Below are 23,269 nucleotides of genomic sequence, written 5' to 3'. Positions count from 1 at the left end.
GTTTGTAGCTCTCAATGTTAACATTGCTGGCTCGAGACACTCCTACTCATACTCATACTCGCTGGGGCGTGGTCTTACTGAAGAGCCTGCCCTTCACCGTGGGGACCTTCCGTATGTTTCTTTTGATGAAGATGTGGATGTGGCTCAGGATTATGAAGGGAGGAGCCAATGCAGGTCGTTTGTGATACTCCACGACCAGATTGTAGCGTTGGAATTTCCAATAGATGTCACTCTTCTCCTGAACTTTATTGAAGGTGTAACTGGAAAATAAACAAGATGGAGGAATGAGATACATTGAATCTAGAGAAGAGGAACAGTCACCCCAACTGGTCCATGCGGGTCGTGTTATGCTCTTCCCAACCTCATTATCATTTTCTTCAATTCCCTTCTATTAGATTCACCTTCAATACTCCCTGTGATAGTGAGGCCTACATTCTCACCGCTCTCTGGGACTAAGATGTTTCTTCTCAATTCCAGTTGACTCAACCTTACAATCTTTGCCTTTTCCTGGAATTACTACGCTGGAGTAAAGCCACCGAAAAAGTGTCCTTTCCCCCTACAAGTGGCTTCATTTATTTTGAGACAGAACTAGATATTAGGCCAGAGGGTGTTTGTAGCTGTTTTGTTATTGTCCAGGACCCAGAGGTGCTTTTTCCCAACAAGTAGAGCATCTGTTGCCAGCGGCAACCTTGCAAAAATTATGGGACTTAACAGCACAGAGTGAGGTCACCTCATGCCTGAGCTAGCTCTCTGAAACAACAGTCAACACAGGAGGGAAGGAGATAATAAGGTGTAGAGCTGGATGAGCAGGAGGGCTGACGTTTCAGGCCTAGACCCTTCTACAAGGGTTTGGGCCTGAAACATCAACCTTCCTGCACCTCTGATGCTGCTTGGCCTGCTGTGTTCATCTAGCTCTACACCTTGTTATCTCAGATTCTCTAGCATCTCCATTTTATTGGTTGGCATATATGCTAAAGGCGGTGTGGGGTGGGGAGACAGGAGTAAATATTAGGTGTGGATATGATCAGTTTGGTTCTCTTTGAGATCTCTTATTCCAAGAACAGGAATATATTTTCAGCTTGTGTTATGACTGGCACTAGTCTAACTACATTCAATGGCCATCTCTCAATACCACGGATGACTGAGTAACTTAAAGCATGAACTGGATAGGGAGAGCCTATAAACATGTGTGAGCACAGGTTGGTGAAAATGGCAGCTCGCTTCTGTTGAAGAGCCTCGGTAAATCCGTTGTGTTTTCAATTATAACCTGATAGCTTCATGGTCATGTTTATTGATGCTCGTTGTCCTTTAGTGTTCAGGTACTTCAAACTGAAATTCAGATTATAAAAATGCTGAGGTGGTATTTCAACTTGAGGTTCTTGGATGATTCATTTTGTAATGTAAGTCATGGGGCCTCCATGGTTTACTTACTTAAAAAAAACTTTTATCTTCGTAGCCCGTACAGTGTGACCTTCCTGAACAAGATCTACGAACAGGCGACTTGGATCAAGAAATACGAAACAAATGTCCCTCACAGGTTTCCTGTGATATACCCCAATTATTGAACTCCCACAACGATACAGGTCCTCACTAGACAGGCTCAGGACAATATGGGGTCCCTGCACATCCAGCCTCTACCACTGGGAGTTCCATACAAACCCCTTCCACACTTGTGGGGAGACACCTGCAATGCTGTAATTTACCCGGGAGTGACCCCCTTCCACAGACTAAACGGCAACTCCTCACCTTAAACACATGCAACTGAAACAGAGAAAAAGGGAGCAGGAGTAGGCCATTCAGCCCTTCAAACCTGCTCCACCATTCAATATGATTGTGGCTGACCATCCAACTCAGTCCCTTGTTCCCACTGTCTCCCCAATACACTTCGATAGCTTTGGTCCCAAGAATCATGTCACTCTCCCTCTTGAAACATTCAATATTTTGGCCTCAACTGTTTTCTGTGGCAGAGAATTCCACAGGCCCACCACTCTCTGGATGAAGACGTTTCTCCTCACATCATTCCTAAACAGCCTATCCCATATTCTTCCACCATGAGCCCTGGGTCCAGACTCACCAGTCTTCAGGAGCATCCTTCCTGCATGTACCCTGTCTAGTTTTGTTAGTATTTTGGAGGTTTCTATGAGATTCACCCCTCATTTTACGACTTGAAGTGATCACTTCATTTCGGATATTTGCATTCACTAATTAAATAATAAATGGAGAACAGCATTGGGTAGCAGTCCTCATGCACAGTCAGCAAGATAGAGATGTCGTGATCTACTAATTACTACATCAAAATAGGCGGAGGCCATTCATCCCCTTGAGTCTCTTCTGTCCACCACTCAGTTTGATCACAGCTGATCTTACTAGCCTTGTCAACTAATACCTTTAGTTGATGTCAACTACTTTGGCCCAGATAGGTGTTCAAACCCTATGGTTGAGACTCCATCTTGATTGAACAGTTACCTGAACATGGCGATGAGCAGATTGACCAACAGGATGTTGGCGATCAGGAGGAAGATGGTCAGCAGCAAGATGACCAACCAGTTGGCATAGGTGTTGGTGCAGGTCGACAGTTCTTCCTCTGAGCCCTCGGTGAGATTATCTGGGCATCTGGAGTGAAAGCGAGTAGCTGCCCAAAACAGAGGAATGGATGATATTTAAGGGTGTACCATCTTTGGTAGGAAGTAAAGAGAGGAATGAGTAAGGGAGGAACACAGGAAGAGGAGTAGGCCATTCAGCCCTCGAGCCTGTTACACCATGTAATTAGACTGCAGCTGATCAATACCTTAACTATATTTACCTCCATTGGTTCCAAAAGGCTTCACACTCTCATTGAACAGAACCCTGTCAATTTTCCCTTTGACACTTTCAATTGAACACCGACAGGAAGGGGCCAGAGAATCCCAGATTTCTGCCACTGTCCCTATGAGGAAGTGCTTTCTGATATTACCACTGAACAGTCTGACTCTAAGTTTGAACATTCCGCGTTCTGCCAAACTCTTCCCATCCTGGACACTCTCATGACTGAGGAGAAAACTTCTTTCTCTTGGTCTTATCACAACCTTAAATCATCTTAAGCACCTTAATTTATGCTCAGAGGAGTATGCATGACCAGGCCTCCTAATTTAATCCTTTTAGTGCTACTAACATTTCGACGAATCTGCAATGACCCCCCCCCTCCCCTCCCCACACAGGACCAGCACCTCACCTCCCCCCACCGAGGTGTGGTACTCAGAACACGACAAATTACAAATGTCACTCCCACCCTTTTACTAATAGATGTTTACAATGGAAGATGAGGCCATTCAACCCTTTGCATCTGTACCAATCAACAAGGGTCTAGGCCCGAAGCGTCAGCCTTCCTGCTCCTCTGATGCTGCTTGGCCTGCTGTGTTCATCCAGCTCTACACCTCGTTATATTAAGGATGTGACTACATTACTACCATTTTCCAGCTCTTGACTCATAGGCCATGAAGCTATGATGATACAAGTGCCAGGGACCCAGGTTTGATTCCCGCCTCGGGCGACTGTCTGTGCGGAGTTTGCACATTCTCCCCGTGTCTGCGTAGGTTTCCTCTGGGCGCTCCGGTTTCCTCCCCTGGTCCAAAGATGTGCAGGCAAGGTGGATTGGCCATGCTAAATTGCCCATAGTGTTCAGGGGTGTGTGGGTAATAGGGGGATGGGTCTGGGTGGGATGCTGCAAGGGGCGGTGTGGATTTGTTGGGCCGAAGGGCCTGTTTCCCCACTGTAGGGAATCTAATCTAAATACTGTTTAAATGTTATGAGAATTTCTGACTCAACACCCTTTCAGGCATGGAGTTCCAGACTCCAACCATTCTCTGAATGAAAATCTTTTCAATTCTCTTAGCGTCCCACCTTTCAGCTTAAATCTATGCGTCTGGTCATTAATCCCTCTACCAACAGGCAAAGTGTCTTCCTATCTATCCTATCTATGCCGCTCATAATCTTGTACATCAGAGCCCCTCTCAGCCATTGCCACTAGTTTAGTTTGGGAGTATGGACTGGTTGAATCGAAGGTTCTGTTCCCGTGTTGTATCACTCTATGACTTAATCCCCATAGCTCAGACCCTCAGGTCCAGGCAGCATCTTGGCGAATCCCTCTCTAGTGCAACTACATCCTTCCTATAACATGGTGACCAGAACTGCTCACTGCACTCCAGTCATTGCATAATTAGTGTTTTACACAGTTCCAATGTGACTGCTCTTGTGCTGTTAGTCTTGGCTAATAAACGTAGCATCCCATTCACATTCACAGCACCTCATCTACCTTCCCAACAGGGATCTGTGGATATTCAGAACTTCCTAAGGGTCCTACCATTCATGGCGTAATCTCTTGCCTTGATGGCCCTCTCCAAGTGAACAACCTCACACTTTTCCAGATTGAATTCCATTTACCACTGCTCGCCTGCCTCACCAGTCCATTCACATCCTCCGAAACTTTACAGCTATCCTCCTCAGTACTCACCACTCCAACAATTTTCATACCATCTGCAAATCTTTTAATCATATGCCTACAATCATCGTGTACACAATTCAGAACCAGGGCCCCCAGCCCCAAGTCCTGCAGCAGCCCATTGGAAAGAGGTTTCCAATCACAGATACATCCCTCTGCTGGGACCCTCTGACAGCAATTCACAGTCTAGCCCCCTTGAGTTAACCCTCCATTTAAGGTCTCTAGGCTTTAGGCTGCAAAAGGATTCACACATTAACTGTGATGTTGGACTGCATGGCTTTCTCTTGTGCTCTCTGATTATTAGATGCTCTGATTGACAGACATGTCCAATAAGACAGATACAGCTCACATGAAAGCGCACACATATCTGTAACTTGACAAACACAGCTACACCCATCAACACAGATACATAAAATAGAAATTCTACAGGAAAGATGTGGAAATGTTGGAAAAGGTGCAGAGGAGATTTACCAGGATGTTGCCTGGAATGGAGGGAAAGTCTTACGAGGAAAGATTGAGAGAGCTAGGGCTTTTCTCTTTAGAACAACGAAGGATGAGAGGTGACTTGATAGAGGTGTACAAAATGATCAAAGGTATAGATAGAGTAGACAGCCAGAGACTTTTTCCTAGGGTGGAAGTACATATTATGAGGGGCCATAGTTTTAAAGTGAGTGGAGGTAGATGTCGGGGAAACGTCAGAGGTAGGTTCTTTACTCAGAGAGTGGGCGGGGCGTGGAATGCATTACCAGAGAGGATAGTGGAGTTGGCCTCATTAGGGGCATTTAAGCGGCTATTAGATAGGCATATGGATGATAGTATAAGATAGGGGTGGAAGTTAGATAGACCTTAGGATTAGGGTAAATGTTCGGCACAACATCGTGGGCCGAAGAGCCTGTACTGTGCTGTACTGTTCTATGTTCTACAGTGTGGAAGCAGGCCATTCAGCCCATCAGTCTGCACTGACCCCCTGAAGACCATCCCACCAGATCCACCCCATCCCTGTAACCCTGCGTCTCCCACGGCTAACCCACAGAACCTACATTGGACACAATGTTCAATTTAGTGTGGCCAACCGACCATAAAGCGCACATCTTTGGACTGGGAGAGGAAACTGGAACACCTGACAGAAACACAGGGAGAATGTGCAAACTCCACATAAACAGTCGCCGAAGGCCGGAATCAAACCCAGGTCCCTGGCACTGTGAGGCAACAGTGCTAAGTACGGAGCCACTGCGCTCCCCACACACCCACCAACATTCACCAGTTGGAACTACATTGGCCATTACTTCAGTGTCACTGGGTTAAAATCCTGGAACTTGCCCCCCTCCCCGCCCTCTCCACCTCACTCTAACAGCACTGTGGGACTGTTTTGCCCAATGTTTTGCACTGAGTGCCCATTGCATCAAGCGCCCACAAGGACCTCGGAGGTTCCAAAGGGCACTGCCCACCAGTTTCTCAAAGGCAATCAGGGATGGCCTGTAAGTGCTCATGTCCTTTCCCCATTAAAATGAATAACTACACTCACTCACACCTGCTGACATGGATATGGAACATACACTGAACAGCACAAAGGCAGCATCTCATTTCCACTTGGGGAGCCCGCACTGAGTTTAAGATAACAAAGTGTGGAGCTGGATGAACACAGCAGGCCAAGCAGCACCTCAGGAGCACAAAAGGTGACGTTTCGGGCCTCTCTGATGAAGGGTCTTGGCCCGAAACGTCAGCTTTTGTGCTCCTGAGATGCTGCTGGGCCTGCTGTGTTCATCCAGCCTCACATTTTATTATCTTGGATTCTCCAGCATCTGCAGTTCCCATTATTTCCGCACTGAGTTTAATTGTGTTAGAACTTCCATGTGCTTTACCCATGCCCATATCCCGGGCCCTGTCACGTCAATGCAGCCGACCCATTTCTACCCACTCATATCCCCCATTATCCGTTTTGCTTTCTCCCTTCACTTCCTATTATCCATCCTTTTGTCTGCATCACCTTCTTTCTCTCTCTCTGGGCTTTGTTTCCACCTATCACTTACTCCTTTACCACACACGCGCACACACACAGACACACAGAGTCTTCAGCGCATATAGCACCTTCACCAAGGTACCATCAGTTCTGAAAAATCATTAGACTGGTAACATTAAATCGGTTTGTCTCTTTGCAGCTGCTGCCAGACTTGTTTCTTCAGTGCTTTCTGCTTTTGTTACACAAACAGGCCATTTAGCCTATCAAACATACGCTGGTGATTCTACCCCATATCAACCTCCTCGCACCATCTTCATCTCAACCTATCAGCTTACTTCTTGATGCCTACCTGTGTTTATCAGTTCATCATCACTGAACCCCACTGGGAAAAATACCTCTGCTTTGTACCTCCATTAATTATGAGTTTCACATTCTGCCAACTCTCTGATTACAGTGGTTTCTCCTGAATTTCTTTAGGGATTGATTAATGACTATCACGTATCTACAGTCTCCACACCATATTCCATCGGTCACACCTGGCAAGGTGACGCCAATCCCTTACCGTCCAGTTCATCGAGTGGGATCTGCCCGAAGATCTGCAGGTAGGGCCGGTAGAACACCCTGCGGAAAATCCAACTGGCACGGGACTCGGTGTGGTAAAGGAGGCCTTGGGTGGCCACTCCATACGCCATCAACCAGACTCCCAGGAAGAATAGAAAGAAGAACACATCTTTGATCTGGAAAGATTATTCAATGCATTAGATCAACAAATAAATCCGAACACCTCTCACTGTAACACTCTGTCTGACATACCCCACATCTCTCACTGTAACACTCTCTGATACACCCCACACTCCTCACCATAACACTATAATACACCCCACACCACTCACTATAACACCCTCCGATATATCTCACACCCCGTACTGTAACACTCTCAAATATACGCACACCCTTTACTGTAACATTACAACATACCCCACACGCCTCACTGTAACAGTATGATATACCCCACACCCCTCACTGTAACTCACTCCGAAATCCCCCACACCCCTCACTGTAACAGTCCGATATACCCCACACCCCTCAATGTAAAACACTGACATACCCCACACCCCTCACCATGACATTCTTTGACACATGTTTTCCTGTAAACCATCCTGATACACCCCTCACAGCCCACAATCTTGCCCTCACCATCTTGCCGACGATGATGATCTTTGGTCCCAGCTGCTTGTGGATGGCGAAGATGTGAACCAGCCGAAAGCAGAAGACCATGAAGTCGAGGCAGAGAATGACCCGGCCCATCTCGTACCACGAGCTGAACATTCTGCAAGAGGAATAATATTAAATCCATGACTGGAGCTCTCATTGGCCAAGTGCACAAATCCCACTACCACCTGCCCCTCTACCCTGGTCACCCTGGGGCCCATATGGCTACAGGAGCCAGACAACCAGAGGGCCCCTACTTCAGCTCCTTGGCCAATATGAAGTTGGCTGGTATTACTAGGAATTGTAATCCTGGTTAGGCTTTTGGTTGCTGGGCCACCCAGAGTTACCCTCCCCATCCCATAACTCCACATTTACTATGGTTAACCTAAACTACACTCTATGGGGTAATTTGGCATAGCCAATCCACCTAATCTGCGCACCTTTGGACTGTGGGAGGAAACCGGAGCGCCCAGAGGGAACCACACAGACACAGGGAGAATGTGTAAACTCCAGACAAAACAGTTACCTGAGAGTGGAATCAAACCTGGGTCACTGATGCTGTGAGGCAAAGCTAACCGCTGAGCCACTGTGCCACTTTTCTAAACTTCCAAATTCAAAGAAGGGGCCAGAAAATATGGTTGGAGGGGGTGCCTCTTCAATGGACACCTATGGCAATGTTGTGTGTAGGCTGGGAGGGGGGGGGGAATGGGGTGGGAGCTTTCCTCACTTAATGGAGCTTTGCCCCCACAATCTCTACCACCTACTACTCCTCCTCTTCTCCACAAACACCTACTCCACCAATCTACCATTGAGAAGGTGCCCAGTGTCCTTTGGCTGGTTTCTGGTGCTGGTGGTGGGATCTGCAAGCCAACTGGAAGATTCCAAATGGATCAAGAGACCCTTGGGACTGGCCTAATTGTGGAGAGGTAGGTGTCACCCAAAAACCTCCTTCTCCTCAGTTCCTCCCAGTCTGCCTTCCTCCTCACCTTCTCGCCAACCCTCTCTGAACAAAACGGCCTCCTGAAGATACAACGATAGGGGTCAGGGTAACCAAGAGAGGGGCAGGAAATGACATGCCTCTTCACTTCCGTCCATCTGAGGACTTCCTAGCGGGGCAGTTGGTGGGGGGTGGTGGAGCAGTTTCTTTTCATTCTACCCTCTTGCCTAACTGACCTGCCCCTCCCTAACAAACAAAATAGCCACTGACCTGCTGATGACCCCGGCGACAAACATGAGGATAGCCAGAATGTCGCACTTGTTCCACATGTCCTGATAATACAGCTTCACCTTCTTCTTCAAGGAGATGTTCATGCTGACAAAGAAGGTCTAGGAAGAGACAGGAAGTGCTAGTGTCACCATGGAGACGGAAGCATCGCATTTTTGACTGATTCATTCAGAGGATGTGGGTGTCACTTGGCTGGGTCAGCATTTAATACCCATCCCTTGGAAAAGTGTTGGTGAGCTGCCTGTGGCAAATAGTAGCTTTGTTCATAACTTGGAGACACAAGTTGAAATCCCAGTGGCAGGTCACAAAGGAAATAACGTAGCATGGAATCCCAAAGAGAGTCAATTTAAATTCGATTCAAACAGTGAATGACATCTGGAGTCAAACATTTGGCTTAGAGACGCTGACTGAAAAACTACAAATGGATGCTGTTAAAATTTGGCCCTTAATTCCCTTTCAGGAAGGAAACTAGTACATGTCAGAATGGGCCAAAGGTCCTGTTTTTGTGCTGTAAAAACTCAATAACATATGACACCAAACGGCCCTCTGAAAGGGCCTCGCCAATCACTTAGCTCAAGGGCAATTAGGGATGGGTCACTCACACCCTCCTGAAAGGATAGTGAGATTTCATCTCCATGTCATGCCTTGATTGTAAAATTCCCTCTCCCTATCTCTGGAATCTCCTCAGATCGCTATACACTTCCAATCCTGGCATCTTGCCTGTCATGGGCAGCCAAACAGAGCTAAATCCCTCTCTAGGCCTCACTACTGCTCTCCTCCTTATGGACACACTTGAACAAAGTTTGGAGTAATGCTGTTCTGGTCATTGTATTCCATAAAGGACATGGAGGCATTAGAGTGGCTGGAGTGGAGGTTTACAAGGAGAATCCTGGGAAAGTGTGTGTTTATAAATTGGGAAAGGATTGGTAGTCCAGTTCTCTTCTCTCTTGACAGATGAGAAGTGACATAATCAAGGTCTTTAAAAATTACAACAAGGTTTTGGCAGAGTGGATGCAGAGAGATTGTTAGATTCCTTTTCTGGGGAAGAGCAGACTGAGAGGTGGTCAATGTAGGATTGCCACTAAGAAATCCACCAGGCAGTTCAGAAGAAACCCCTTCATCCAGAGAATGGGCGACCTTGATACTGCAGGGAATGTTTGAGTTCAATTAGTTCAGTTAGCTTGTTTGTGAGGCAGGGCGATTCTAATAATGTGGGTTCAATCCCCACATCAGCTGAGGTTACCATCTTCTTGACCTTGGCTTGGATCACCCCTATTTGCAACAGGTAGAGACCCACACTGCAAAACAGATCCTATCTTGGAAATACTCACTATTACCTTTCTCTGCTTCTCTCTCCCGTCTACCACCCTCACCCTCTCCTTAACCCCATCCCTGTCATTCTTCCCACAGCCTCCACACCATCTCCTTCTGCCTCTCCCCTCTCCTCTTCTTTTTACTCCTCACCTTCACCCCCTCTCCCTCACTTCTCCTCTCCCTCTCCCTCTCCTTTTTCCCCTCCCCTCTCCCTCTCCCTCCTCTTATCCCCTTTTCACTCCCTCCCCCTTCCTTCTCCATCTCTTTTTCATTCCCTCCCCTCTCTCCCTCCCCTCCTTCTGCCTCCCTCCTCTCCTTCTGCCCCCTCCCCTCCCCCTCATCTCATTCCCACCTCCCCTCTCCTCCTCCCCACTCTCGCCTCATTTTCACCCCCCGCCTTTCTCTCCACCCCTTACCACCATTTTCCCCCTCCTTCTTTCCCTCCCCTCTCCTCCCCTCCACTCCTTCTCCCCCTCCCCATCTTCCTCTCCCTTCTCCTTCGAACCCTTCTCCTTTCCTTCTCTGCCTTCCCAACCCCTTCTGCCCCCTTCCTGCCTCTCTCTTTCTCTCTCCATGCCTCACCACTTCTCTCTCTATCCCATCCCTCTTTCATTGAACATAGAACATAGAACAATACAGTGTAGATCAGGCCCTTCGGCCCTTGATGTTGCGCCGACCTGTGAACTAATCTAAGCCCCTCCCCTACACTATCCCATCATCATCCATACGCTTATCCAAGGCCTGTTTAAATGCCCCTAATGTGGCTGAGTTAACTACATTGGCAGGCAGGGTGTTCCACACCCTTTCCACTCTCTGAGTAAAGAACCTGCCTCTGACATCTGTCTTAAATCTATCACCCCTCAACTTGTAGCTATGCCCCCTTGTACAAGCTGAAGTCATCAACCTCAGAAAAAGACTCTCACTGTCCACCCTATCTAATCCTCTGATAATCTTGTATGTCTCTATTAAATCCCCTCTTAGCCTCCTTCTCTCCAACAAGAACAGACCCAACTCCCTCAGCCTTTCTTCATAAGGCCTGCGCTCCAGACCAGGCAACATCTTGGTAAATCTCCTCTGCACCTTTTCCAAAGCTTCCACATCCTTCCTGTTATGGGGCGACCAGAACGGCATGCAATATTCCAAATGAGGCCGCACTAGCATTTTGTACAGTTGCAGCATGACATGACGGCTCTGGAACTTAATCCCTCTACCAATAAAACCTAACACACCGTAAGCCTTCTTAACAGCACTATCAACCTGGGTGGCAACTTTCAGGGATCTATGTACATGGACACCAAGATCCCTCTGCACATCCACACTACCAAGAATCTTTCCATTGACCCAGTATTCTACCTTCCTATTATTCTTTCCAAAGTGAATCACCTCACATTTATTCGTATTAAACTCCATTTGCCATCTTTCAGCCCAATTCTGCAGTTTATCCAAGTCTCCCTGCAACCTGCAACATTCTTCCACACTGTCCACCACTCCACCGACTTTAGTGTCATCTGCAAACGTACCATCCACCTATGCCTGCGTCCAAGTCATTTATAAAAATGTCAAACAGCAGTTGTCCAAAAACAGATCCTTGAGGCACACCAATAGTAACCAGACTCTAGGCTGTATATTTTCCATCAACCACCACTCGTAGCCTTCTTACAGAAAGCCAGTTTCAAATCCAAACTGCTAAATCTCCCTCAATCCCATGCCTCCGTATTTTCTCCAATAGCCTACCATGTGGAACCTTATCAAAGGCTTTACTGAAGTCCATGTACACCACGTCAACTGCCCTATCCTCAGCCACATGCTTGGTCACCTTCTCAAAAAACTCAGTGAGGTCTGTGAGACATGACCTGCCCTTGATGTATCCATGCTGACTATTTCCAATCAAATTGTTGCTTGCTAGATGATTATAAATCCTATCTCTTATAATCCTTTCCAAAACTTTTCCTACAACAGACGTAAGGCTCACAGGTCTATAATTACCTGGGTCATCCCTACTGCCCTTCTTGAACAAGGGCACAACATTTGCAATCCTCCAGTCCTCTGGTACTAAACCTGTAGACAATGATGACTCAAAGATCAAGGCCAAAGGCTCTGCCACCTCCTCCCTAGCTTCCCAGACAATCCTCGGAAAAATCCCATCTGGCCCAGGGGATTTATCTACCTTCACACCTTCTAGAATTGATAACACCTCCTCCTTACTAACCCTAATCCTTTCAATTCTAGTGGCCCGTAACTCAGTCATCGCCTCTACAATATTGTCCTGTTCCTCAGTGAAAAAAGATGAGAAATATTCATTTAGCACCTCTCCAATCTCCACAGGGTCCACACACAACTTCCCACTTCTGTCTTTGACTGGCCCTATTCCTACCCTAGTCATCCTCTTATTCCTCACATACCTATAGAAAGCTTTAGGGTTCTCCTTTATTCTACCTGCTAATGTCTGCTCATGTGTTCCCCTCCTTGCTCTTTTTAACTCTCTCTTTAAATCCTTCCTAGCTAATCTGTAACTCTCCATCGCCTCATCGGAACCATTTCTCACTCCATCTCTCCCTCTCTCTCTCTCTATCTGGAGCTAAACTCTCTTTCTCCTCCATCTCCCTCTGGGCCATTGGATTGGTGTGGAAGCCAGGAAACAGCTTCAATCTGTGTGTCTGCACATTAATGTCAGGAAAGTTAAAAACATTTTTCTCAGATTCAAACCAAAAACACAAAGTGTTCTGGCTCCTAATTTTAATATTTGAATTAGGAACAGGAGTAGGCCATTCAGCCCTTTGAGTCTGTTCTGCCATTCAACAATAACATGGCTGCGCTGTTTGTCTTTTGAATTTCACTTCCCCGCCTAGGCTCGATAATCTTCGATTCCCCTGCTGAGCAAGGATCTATCTCTGTCATAAAAATATTCACCGATCTTCAACTCCACTGCCATCTGGGGCAGAGCATGCCAAAGTTTCCTCAGAGAAACAAAATAAGTTCCCTTTGTCTCTGTCCAAAATGGGTGGCCCCTAATTTTCAAACAGTGCCCCCTAGTACTGGATTCACCCAGAAGAGGAAATTTAATTTCCACAACCACCTTGTCAACAAGGCTCCAATGTAGTGATCAAGATGTGGTCTCACCAAAGCCCTGATTAACTGAAACATTATATCCTCATTTTTATGCTCAATTCCTCTCCAAATAAAGACTGGCATCCCATTAGCCTTCCTGACTATGTGCTGCACCTACACACCAACATCTTCTGGCTCATGTTATACATGGCATTCCAACCGGAACTCCGTCAACAAACGCAATGATTTGGAGCCCATCTACCACCATCTGAGAAAAAGAACAGGAAATGGCACCACCAATGCAGGAAATGACATCACCAACCCAAGGAAACCTAACCAGATAAATAGAAAACGGGACGCAACACCAGCGCTTCATCGGAGGCTCACTGAAGATGTTACCTAGAATGGTGACGAAACGTCTGAAAACTAACCTTCCAGCTCAGCGAGCAAACTCACATCCAGAAACTCAACCTGAGCTACAAATCTTCTCAAAACTGGCTATCATGTTATACACCTTGGGGTTCTATAGTCATTCTCTAAGTAATACTCTGCTTGTTCATTCTTCTTGTCAAAATGAGCAACCTCACAGTTTTCCACATTGTACCCCATCTACTGAAATTTTTGCCACTTATTCAGCCTGTCTAAATCTGCCTGCGTCCTTATTATGTCATCTTCACTCCATATGCTCCTCCTTATTTTCACATCTTGGAAGCAGAATTCACAAATGATCACTCGGTCGCACTTAACTTGAATCTTGGTGAAAAGATGGACAAGTTGCAAAGGTTTTTTTGTCTTGCCCGGATCAGGACTCATGCAAGAATGCCACATTTCAAAGGAGCACAACAATTTGTACTGCAGGAGGGAAGGAGGAAAGCTCGACTCTGATTGGTCAGAGATGGCGGTGGAGTAAGATGCTTCAGCCATGGCTTGTCTACTCCATCCATTTCGTTTTCTTTCTTTTCTCTTTTGCATTTTTGTCCTCTTCTCTCTTCTTTCTTCTCAGCCTCCAAACACTCTGCCTCAGTGAGAACACAGCGAGGAGTTATCTCAGCCTGCCGCAGTGGTCACGGCCTGAGGTGGGGGTCTCTCAGCCCGGGGTGGCGGTGTCTCGGCCCAGGGTGGGGGTCTCTCAGCCTGGTGTGGCATTCTCTTGGCCCAGCTCAGTGGTCTCTCGGCCAGGTGTGGCAGTCTCTTAGCCCAGGTTGAGGGTCTCTTGGGCCGGGGTGGCGGTGTCTTGGCCCGGTGCAGCAGACTCTCGGCCCAGGGTGAGGGTCTCTCTGTCCGTGGTGGCATTCTCTCAGCCTGGGGTGGTGGCCTCTCGGCCCACGACAGCGATCGCTCGGCCTGGGTTGGGGGTCTCACAGACTGGAACAGGGGTCTCACAGTCTGCAGTGGGGGTCTCTTGGCCCGGGGTGAGCGTGTCTCGGCCCAGAGTGGCGGTCTCTCGGCCCAGGGTGGGGGTCTCTCAGTCCGCAGTGACGGTCTCTCAGCCCGGAGTGGGAGTCTCTCGGCCTGGGGTGGCAGCCTCTCGGCCCACGATGGCGGTCTCTCGGCCCGGGGTGGGCATGTCTCGGCCCACGACGACGGTCTCTCGGCCCGGCGTGGTGGCCTTATAGCCCGCGATGGTGGTCTCATGGCCTGGCCTGGCCTCAGCGTGGGCATCCAGCCTCAGCATGATTCCCGAGCAGTATCCCAACGTCGAGAGTCTCAAGTTGAAGCCTAGCATGGTCTGGGGTCAAGCAGCAGTGCAGACTGGAGGCCGGGTGCCTGCGTGGACTGGGCTGGAAGAACCGTTGTCCTCAGCTTTCCATTTCTCTATTTTTCAGATTTATTCCTATGGTCTGCAATGCTAGACTTTTTATTTCTTTATCTTTCTAGTACCACAGAATCTGTACCTACGAATCTTATCCCCTAAATGGTACTACAAGTGGTAATTTGTAAACTTTTTGCTCTGTTCACTTGAGTACAAGGGACAATGTAACCAGCTCAACTCAATTCGAATGATCGAGGTGTGGCCGAGCAATGGGGAACTATAGGTTGCACAGATTCCCAGGTTGATCCAAAGAAATTCACAGCATTCTCAAATATTCCTTTGAAATCTGGCATTCTTGACTCTAGTTTTGATAAACGCAGGCTGTGGCTCTTTTCAGCGAGATTCAAGAAGTGACAAAGTTAAAGCCTTCTTTTTGAGGAACGGAGCATGGAACGATTTCATTCCAAATGGTTTTTCTCTTCCCGCATACCTGTCGGATCTCTTCGAAGGCGAGTGTGAGGACCCAGAAATACAGGATGAGCTCTGCTATCGATGGATTCTTAAGGGGCAAGTCCAGGATCAGGACATAGGCAAAGAGGAACAGGAAGGCAAAATACATGATAACGTTCCCAAAGAACGAGGTGACAGGAGCTCCCCAGAACTGCTTCCATCGAATCATCCAAAATGGCCGCATGTTGCCAGGCGACACACTGACGTCAGCTTCACTGTCACTGAGTTGAATGGGAAAAAAAGGAACAGATTTAAAGTTGGAACGGTTTGATATTCCGTCACAGTTCATTGACAAGGACCATGACTGGGGTGGTACCTTCTGAAGGGGGCAACGGGGTGGGGGGGGCAATAAGCGTTGACCCAGCCAATGGCACCCATGTCCCATGCATTAGTTAAAAAAAAGAGGACAGTCTGGCTCCAGTGATGGTACTTTAGCTTCTGAGTCTTAATGGAGAGCCAGTATAGACACGAAGGGCTGAGTTGTCTTATTCTGTCAGTAGGTCAATGGCCTGGATTTACACGCCCCCAATGGTGGGCTTGGAAGAGATGGAGGGTTGGTGTGTCAGTGAAGTTTGTAAATTCCACAGCAAGTCCTGTCTGTTATCCATCCATTCCACACCCCAACCTGTCTCCTATTTTATGAAGCACCATGAAAATGTCAAGTGGATCCAAAACAGCCTACTGCAACCCTTAGGTGGTCAATTAGTGACCACTCCAGACCTTGTCCTACCTGACATGGCCATATTTTTGCCTGTTGTAGGAGATCATTCAAACTCTTGGTTGGGGAAGCGGTGGAACCATTTTTGTTGAAGGCCTGTCCCCAGAGGCATATCACCAGGGCCCTCTGACCCGCCCATTTTTGAACTCTCAAACTCAGCCCTTACCTGGCTCGCTGGGACCTTCCAGCATGTCCGCAGGGATACCTCAGATTTGCCTGAGTGTTCGGGCTCCTTTCCGTTGGGACTGCATGCAGTTCCAACAGTGGCCACCACCCTGAGCCGGCGATACTGTGACTACATCTAATTGGCCCCTCAGTTCTGTAGGTCAGGGGTTCATTGTGAAATTGGTGGGAGGCGGGGAGATGGTGGTAAAGCCTTGTCTATTTACTTTCACAGGGCATGGGCATAGCTGGTGAGGACAGCATTTGTTGACCATCCTTAATTGCCCTTGAACTGAGTGACCTCCTAGACCATTTTGAAGGACATTTAAGAGTCAGCCACATTGCTGTGGGTCTGGAGTCATGTGTCGGCCAGACCAAGCAAGGGTAGCAGATATCCTTCCCTGAAGGGCTTTGGTGAACTAAGTGGTTTTTATACATCAACCAGTCTGGTTTCATGGTCACCATTCCTGAGACTTGCAATCAATTTTATCTTTCACAAAGAAAGATTAGAGAATTTGGGCCCATTCTAAATAGAGCAGAGAAGATTAAGCGGCAACCTGATTGAGATGTTCAAAATTCCAAACAATTTTGACAGGGTAAGGAAGGGTATTCCTTTTCCAATAGTTGGCATGTTGAAAGTAATGGTCACAGTTTCGAGGTTGGTAGTAAGAGAGCTGTGAGTGAGCTGAGGAGAGGAGAAATTTCTTTACTCAGTTTGTTAGGATTTAGAATGCACTGCCTAGGAGAGTGATGGAGGTGGATTCTGTAGGAAGTTTCAGAAGAAAGCTGGGTATATATTCGAAAGTGATGAATTTAGAGAGCTATGGAGATAGGGCTGGAGAATTGGGACTAGCTGAGTAGCTAAATTGGGAGCTGGTACAGACATGATGGGCTGAATAGTCTCCCTCTGCACTGTAAAATTCTATAATTCAGTTTTTTCTTAAATTAATTGAGTATGAATTTCAAAAGCTCCCGTGGTGGTGGGCAATAAATATTGGCCTTGCCAGCAACATTCGCATCCAACAGGCGAATGCATGAGAAAGAAGACAACCTCCTGCTTTCGGTCAGAAATCAGAAAATTAATAAAATATTAAAAAGTTCTACTAACTGATAGATGTCAGATTTGGGAAGCAATAAATCACCATCGATACTGTCCAAATCAGATGTGTTCTTCTCTGTCATGTGTTCCTCCCTGCTGTTGCTGTGAAAGAAACAGGAATGTTATTTACAGGTTGTGAAACATTTCACCACGCAAACTATTGGGTTTGGCCTGCCATTGTCAGCTGCCAATTTCATCAAATATTTTCCTCTCCAGAGAAATCTGACGGTGTCCAGCAGCCAGAAGAGATTATATCCAGCTCAACCCTCTTCGAGCACCCCCTACAATTTTGCCAGTGAAGGGGTTACCATGAAGGAGTCTCCATGATCTCTCCTCTCATTGGAGGTGTGGTGGTCTTAAACCAACAACTATCATCTCTCGCTAACAAGAGACCAGTCTTTGGTCTGGTAGGACGGAGGTAACTCTACCATGATGGCTGGTTAGCTCAGTTGGCTAGTTGACTGGTGTGTGATGTCAAGTGACACCAATAGCATGGGTTCAGTACCCCCACTGGCTGAAGTTACCATGCAGGTCCCTCCTTCTCCCTTTTCCTGAGGTGTGGTGCCCCTCAGGTTAAACCACAACCAGTTGTCTCTCTCGAATGAGAAAGCAGTCTCATGGCCTGGTAGGACCATGGCAGATCCACGTTTTAACTTCACTTATCGATCCCAGAATCCTCACTGCCCTCCATTATCAGTCTCAATTCTGATATCTTGTATTAACCACATCCCTGGGGAGGCATGGCCTCGTGGTGTTATTGCTAGACTGTTTCTTCAGAGACCCGAATAACATTTTGGGACCCATGTTCAAATCCCACCATGGCAGGTGGTAGAATTTGAATTCAATAAAATATTTGGAATTAAGAATCTGATGATGACTGTGAATCCATTGCCAATTGTCAGAAAAAACCCAGCTGGTTCGCTCATGTCCTTTAGGGAAGGAAACTGCCATCCTTACCCTGATTGGCCTACTTGTGACTCCAGACCCACAGCAATGAACTGCCCTCTGAGCAATTAGGGATGGGCTGTCCGGCCAGCAATGCTCTCATCCCATTCATAAACGAAAAAAAATATCCCCAGCCTCAACAAGTTTATGGAGGAGACAGTTCCAGCTTTGCTCTGTGTAAAGAATCATTTCCTAACAAACACTTGTCCTGTGACTAGGGCCTGGTTCCACCCACTGCAGCTGCTCCTGTGGGGCCATACACCCACCTCGTGGCCAGGCCACGAGGATCCTGTCCTTGCTGATGTACATTTGCACGTGCACATTTTCACTATAAGGGCAGAAATCTGGCTCAACTTCCCTTTGCTCTGATTATCCAAGGATTGGAGGCTGGCGGGATCAGCACTTATTGCCCACTCTACAATGTGCCTTGAGAAGGTGGTGAGCTGCCTTCATGCGTAGTCTGTGTGCTGCAGGCACTCCCACAATGCCCTTATGGAGGTAATTCCAGGTTTTGACCCAGTGACACAGAAGGAAAGCCGATATAATTCCAAGCCAGGGTGGTGAGTGGCTAGGTGAACTTGCAGGCGGTGGTGTTCCCCTGTATCTGCTGCTGTTGTGGAAAGTTGCAATGAAATGTATTGAACCAGTTGTCGGTGTCAGACCAAGTCCTGGGTACAATGCCCCCAGGCCTTGCTGGTTGGCAGCCCAGATGACAACTGGCACTGTAGTTGGTCATTAAGGTCATAGGTGTGGAAGGTGCCATCTTGGGAAATTGTTGCAGTGCCTTTTGCAGATGGTATCCACTGCTGCCACCAAGCGTCAGTGTTGGAGGGAGTTACTGTTAAATGCCTATCCTATGAGCTGCTTTGCCCTGGATGGTGTCGAGTTTCTTGAGGGTTATTGGGCTGCACCCATCCAGGCAAGTGGGGAGTATTCCATCACACTCCTGGCTTGTGCCTTGTAGATGGTGGACAGGCTTTGGGGAGTCAGGAGGTGAGCTACTCACTGCAGGATTCCTAGCCTCAACCCTGTCCCTATAGCCACATTGTTTATATGGCAGGTTCAGTTCGGTTTCTGGTCAATGGTATCTCCCTGCTGTAAGATGCTGGGAGAATCAGCAATAGCAATGCATTTGAATGTCAAAGCTGATTCTGGGAAGACCAACTACAATGTCATCCAGACTGCTAGCCAGCAAGGTCTGGGGGCATTGTACCTCGATCCTGGTCTGATTCAATTCATTTTGTTGCAAGCTTGCGAATGCCAAACACAGCAACGAAACCCAAGTAATTCATGATCTTCTTTTCCAGTTTGCCGGTGGGTAAAGCGAGAGGGTGGTAAAGGGGGGAATGAGGATTGAAGGTGGGTGGGCAGGAGCTGGCCCTTTATCATATTCATCAAAAGCCAAAGGGGCTTTACCTGAACTTGATGAGGCTACTGTATATGAAAAGGGGGCAGAAGAAAGCGATGCACAGCTTCCAGGTTTCTGTGTTCCTGTCCATCTCCCCCCACCAGATCTGATTCAGGAGGGCCTGCCAAATAAAACAGAGAATAACGCATGGCAGCCCCAGCTTAGCCACCACCCCAAACACCGCCCCACCTTTAAAGACTCCCTTTGACAGCCCACTTTCTGATGTAGCTCAATGTATAAATGGCCCAGACTGTCAATGGCTTCCCGCTCTCAGGCTCTGCTAACAAGGCAGGAATAAATCTTTGAAACAATAAGAACTGCAGATGCTGGAGTCAGAGATAACACAGTGTGGAGCTGGAGGAACACAGCAGGCCAGGCAGCATCATCTGAAGAAGGGCCCCGACCCGAAACGTCAACTTTATTGCTCCTCTGATGCTGCCTGGCCTGCTTAAAAAGTTGGGGTGTGGGTGTTTAAAAAGATATAGCTATTGCTGTCACAGTGTTCGGTGTAAATGGATGCAAAGTTCCCTCAGAATTGTTGCTACCGGACAAACAGAGCTGGTTTGATACAGCTAAATGAAAACGGAAAAGATTTTAGAATAAATCTTTTCCGTTTTCATTTAGCTGTATCAAACCAGCTCTGTTTGTCTTGTAGCAACAATTCTGAGGGAACTTTGCATCCATTTACACTGAACACTGTGACAGCAATAGCTATATCTTTTTAAACACCCCCCACCCTTTTTACAACAGTTTATTGGCACATGGACTGCAGTGATTTAAGGAGGAAGCTTTCCCACATCTTCCCAAGGAGACCCAGGGATGAGCAATAAATGCTGGCCCAGCCAGCAACATCCCATGTCCCACAAAAGAATAAAATTAATGTTTTATTATCACCACCATGCAGGAACATGGGTTCTAAATGGAATGGAAAATAGACTTTAGCTTAGCCTCACCTGCCTGCGTTTGGCCCATATCCCTCCAAAACTTTCCAATTCATGAACTTATCCAACTGTCTTTTAAATGTTGTACTGTACCTGCATCCACTACCTTCCTCTGGCAGCTCATTCCACACACAAACCACCATCTGTGTAAAAGGTTGCCCCTCATGTCCCTTTTAAATCTTTCTCCTCTCACCTTAAAAATATGCCCCCTAGTTTTGAACTCTCCCCACCTTTGGGAAAAGACTGGCATCATTCACCTTATCCATGCCCCTCATGAGTTTACAAATACCAAGAACGCCACCCGTCAACCTCCTGTGCTCCAGTGACAAAGAAGCCCCAGTCTATCCAATCTGTTTTAGTATCTCAAACCCTCTATTCCCAGCAACATCCTGGTCAATCATTTCTGAATCTCTCCAGTTTAATAATATCCTTCCGATAACGGGCAACCAGAAATGCACTCAGTGTTCCAGAAGGGGGCCGACCAATGTTCTGCATAACCTTAACATGACGCCCCCAACTCCTGTACTCAAAGGCCTGAGCAATGAAGGTAAGCGTGCTAAATGCATTCTTGGCCGACCTGTCTACCTGTGATGCAAATTTCAAAGAATTATGTATCTGAGCCTCCTGGTCTCTCAGTTCGACAATACTATCCAGGGCCCTACCATTAATTGTATAAGTCCTGCCGTTGTTTGTTTGATCAAAATGCAAGACCTTACATTTATCCAAATTAAACTCCATCTGCTAATCCTCAGTACATTGATTCAATTGATCAAGATCTCTTCGCAATCTTAGATAACCATCTTCACAACACGTAGATAGACATGAAAGTAAGTTTGTTACAAAGTTGGGCAGAGTAATTGTGAAGTGAAAGGAAGGAAGCTAAAATGTGTGGTTCCCTTAAGAGATGTGTGCTTTTTCTGTATTTAGAAATTTTAAAAAAATATATTTTTGTGAGCAGCAGCTGAAGCTGCCAGTGCAACAGAGAGCCTCAAGAAGTGAAAAAAGTGTATCAAAAAAAGTCTTACGGCTGGCAGGCAAAACAGTAGTCCTGTTTTGATGTTGTGACAATGAGTTGGAATTTGGCCAATTAATTTAAACAAAGCACCTAGATAGAGAAAGCCAATTGAATTTAAAGCTAATAAAATGTGAGGCTGGATGAACACAGCAGGCCAAGCAGCATCTCAGGAGCACAAAAGCTGACGTTTCGGGCCTAGACCCTTCATCAGAGAGGGGGATGGGGGGAGGGAACTGGAATAAATAGGGAGAGAGGGGGAGGCGGACCGAAGATGGAGAGTAAAGAAGATAGGTGGAGAGGGTGTAGGTGGGGAGGTAGGGAGGGGATAGGTCAGTCCAGGGAAGACGGACAGGTCAAGGAGGTGGGATGAGGTTAGTAGGTAGCTGGGGGTGCGGCTTGGGGTGGGAGGAAGGGATGGGTGAGAGGAAGAGCCGGTTAGGGAGGCAGAGACAGGTTGGACTGGTTTTGGGATGCAGTGGGTGGGGGGGAAGAGCTGGGCTGGTTGTGTGGTGCAGTGGGGGGAGGGGATGAACTGGGCTGGTTTAGGGATGCAGTAGGGGAAGGGGAGATTTTGAAACAAGAGGATCCCCCTCGTTCTCACACACCACCCCACCAACCTCCAGATACAACGCATTATCCTCCGACACTTCCGCCATTTACAATCCGACCCCACCACCCAAGACATTTTTCCATCCCCTCCCCTGTCTGCTTTCCGGAGAGACCACTCTCTCCGTGACTCCCTTGTTCGCTCCACACTGCCCTCCAACCCCACCACACCCGGCACCTTCCCCTGCAACCGCAGGAAATGCTACACTTGTCCCCACACCTCCTCCCTCACCCCCATCCCAGGCCCCAAGATGACATTCCACATCAAGCAGAGGTTCACCTGCACATCTGCCAATGTGGTATACTGCATCCACTGTACCCGGTGTGGCTTCCTCTACATTGGGGAAACCAAGCGGAGGCTTGGGGACCGCTTTGCAGAACACCTCCGCTCAGTTCGCAACAAACAACTGCACCTCCCAGTCGCAAACCATTTCCACTCCCCCTCCCATTCTCTTGATGACATGTCCATCATGGGCCTCCTGCACTGCCACAATGATGCCACCCGAAGGTTGCAGGAACAGCAACTCATATTCCGCCTGGGTACCCTGCAGCCATATGGTATCAATGTGGACTTCACCAGTTTCAAAATCTCCCCTTCCCTTACTGCATCCCTAAACCAGCCCAGTTCATCCCCTCCCCCCACTGCACCACACAACCAGCCCAGCTCTTCCCCCCCACCCACTGCATCCCAAAACCAGTCCAACCTGTCTCTGCCTCCCTAACCGGCTCTTCCTCTCACCCATCCCTTCCTCCCACCCCAAGCCGCACCCCCAGCTACCTACTAACCTCATCCCACCTCCTTGACCTGTCCGTCTTCCCTGGACTGACCTATCCCCTCCCTACCTCCCCACCTACACCCTCTCCACCTATCTTCTT

The 23,269-nt window shown here is 47.6% G+C and overlaps 1 protein-coding gene across 1 annotated transcript in view; it reads right to left on the bottom strand.

Annotated features, from left to right (window-relative positions):
- trpm4a (transient receptor potential cation channel, subfamily M, member 4a) overlaps window positions 1–23,269 on the bottom strand; it is a 78,733-nt gene that overhangs the window by 10,123 nt on the left and 45,341 nt on the right. Inside the window, exons 15-22 of the mRNA XM_048520984.2 lie at window positions 19,840–19,952; window positions 17,488–17,580; window positions 15,480–15,720; window positions 8,857–8,975; window positions 7,635–7,767; window positions 7,000–7,174; window positions 2,467–2,632; window positions 79–260 (exon numbers count right to left, since the gene is read on the bottom strand). Of these exons, the coding sequence (XP_048376941.2) occupies window positions 79–260; window positions 2,467–2,632; window positions 7,000–7,174; window positions 7,635–7,767; window positions 8,857–8,975; window positions 15,480–15,720; window positions 17,488–17,580; window positions 19,840–19,952 (1,222 nt within the window). The remainder of the gene's footprint in view (window positions 1–78; window positions 261–2,466; window positions 2,633–6,999; window positions 7,175–7,634; window positions 7,768–8,856; window positions 8,976–15,479; window positions 15,721–17,487; window positions 17,581–19,839; window positions 19,953–23,269) is intronic.

Source organism: Stegostoma tigrinum, chromosome 38, assembly GCF_030684315.1.
Source record: "Stegostoma tigrinum isolate sSteTig4 chromosome 38, sSteTig4.hap1, whole genome shotgun sequence".
Classification (NCBI taxonomy): Eukaryota; Metazoa; Chordata; class Chondrichthyes; order Orectolobiformes; family Stegostomatidae; genus Stegostoma; species Stegostoma tigrinum.
Note: the sequence above shows the minus strand (reverse complement) of the source record. Positions and strands in the feature narration are given on the sequence as shown.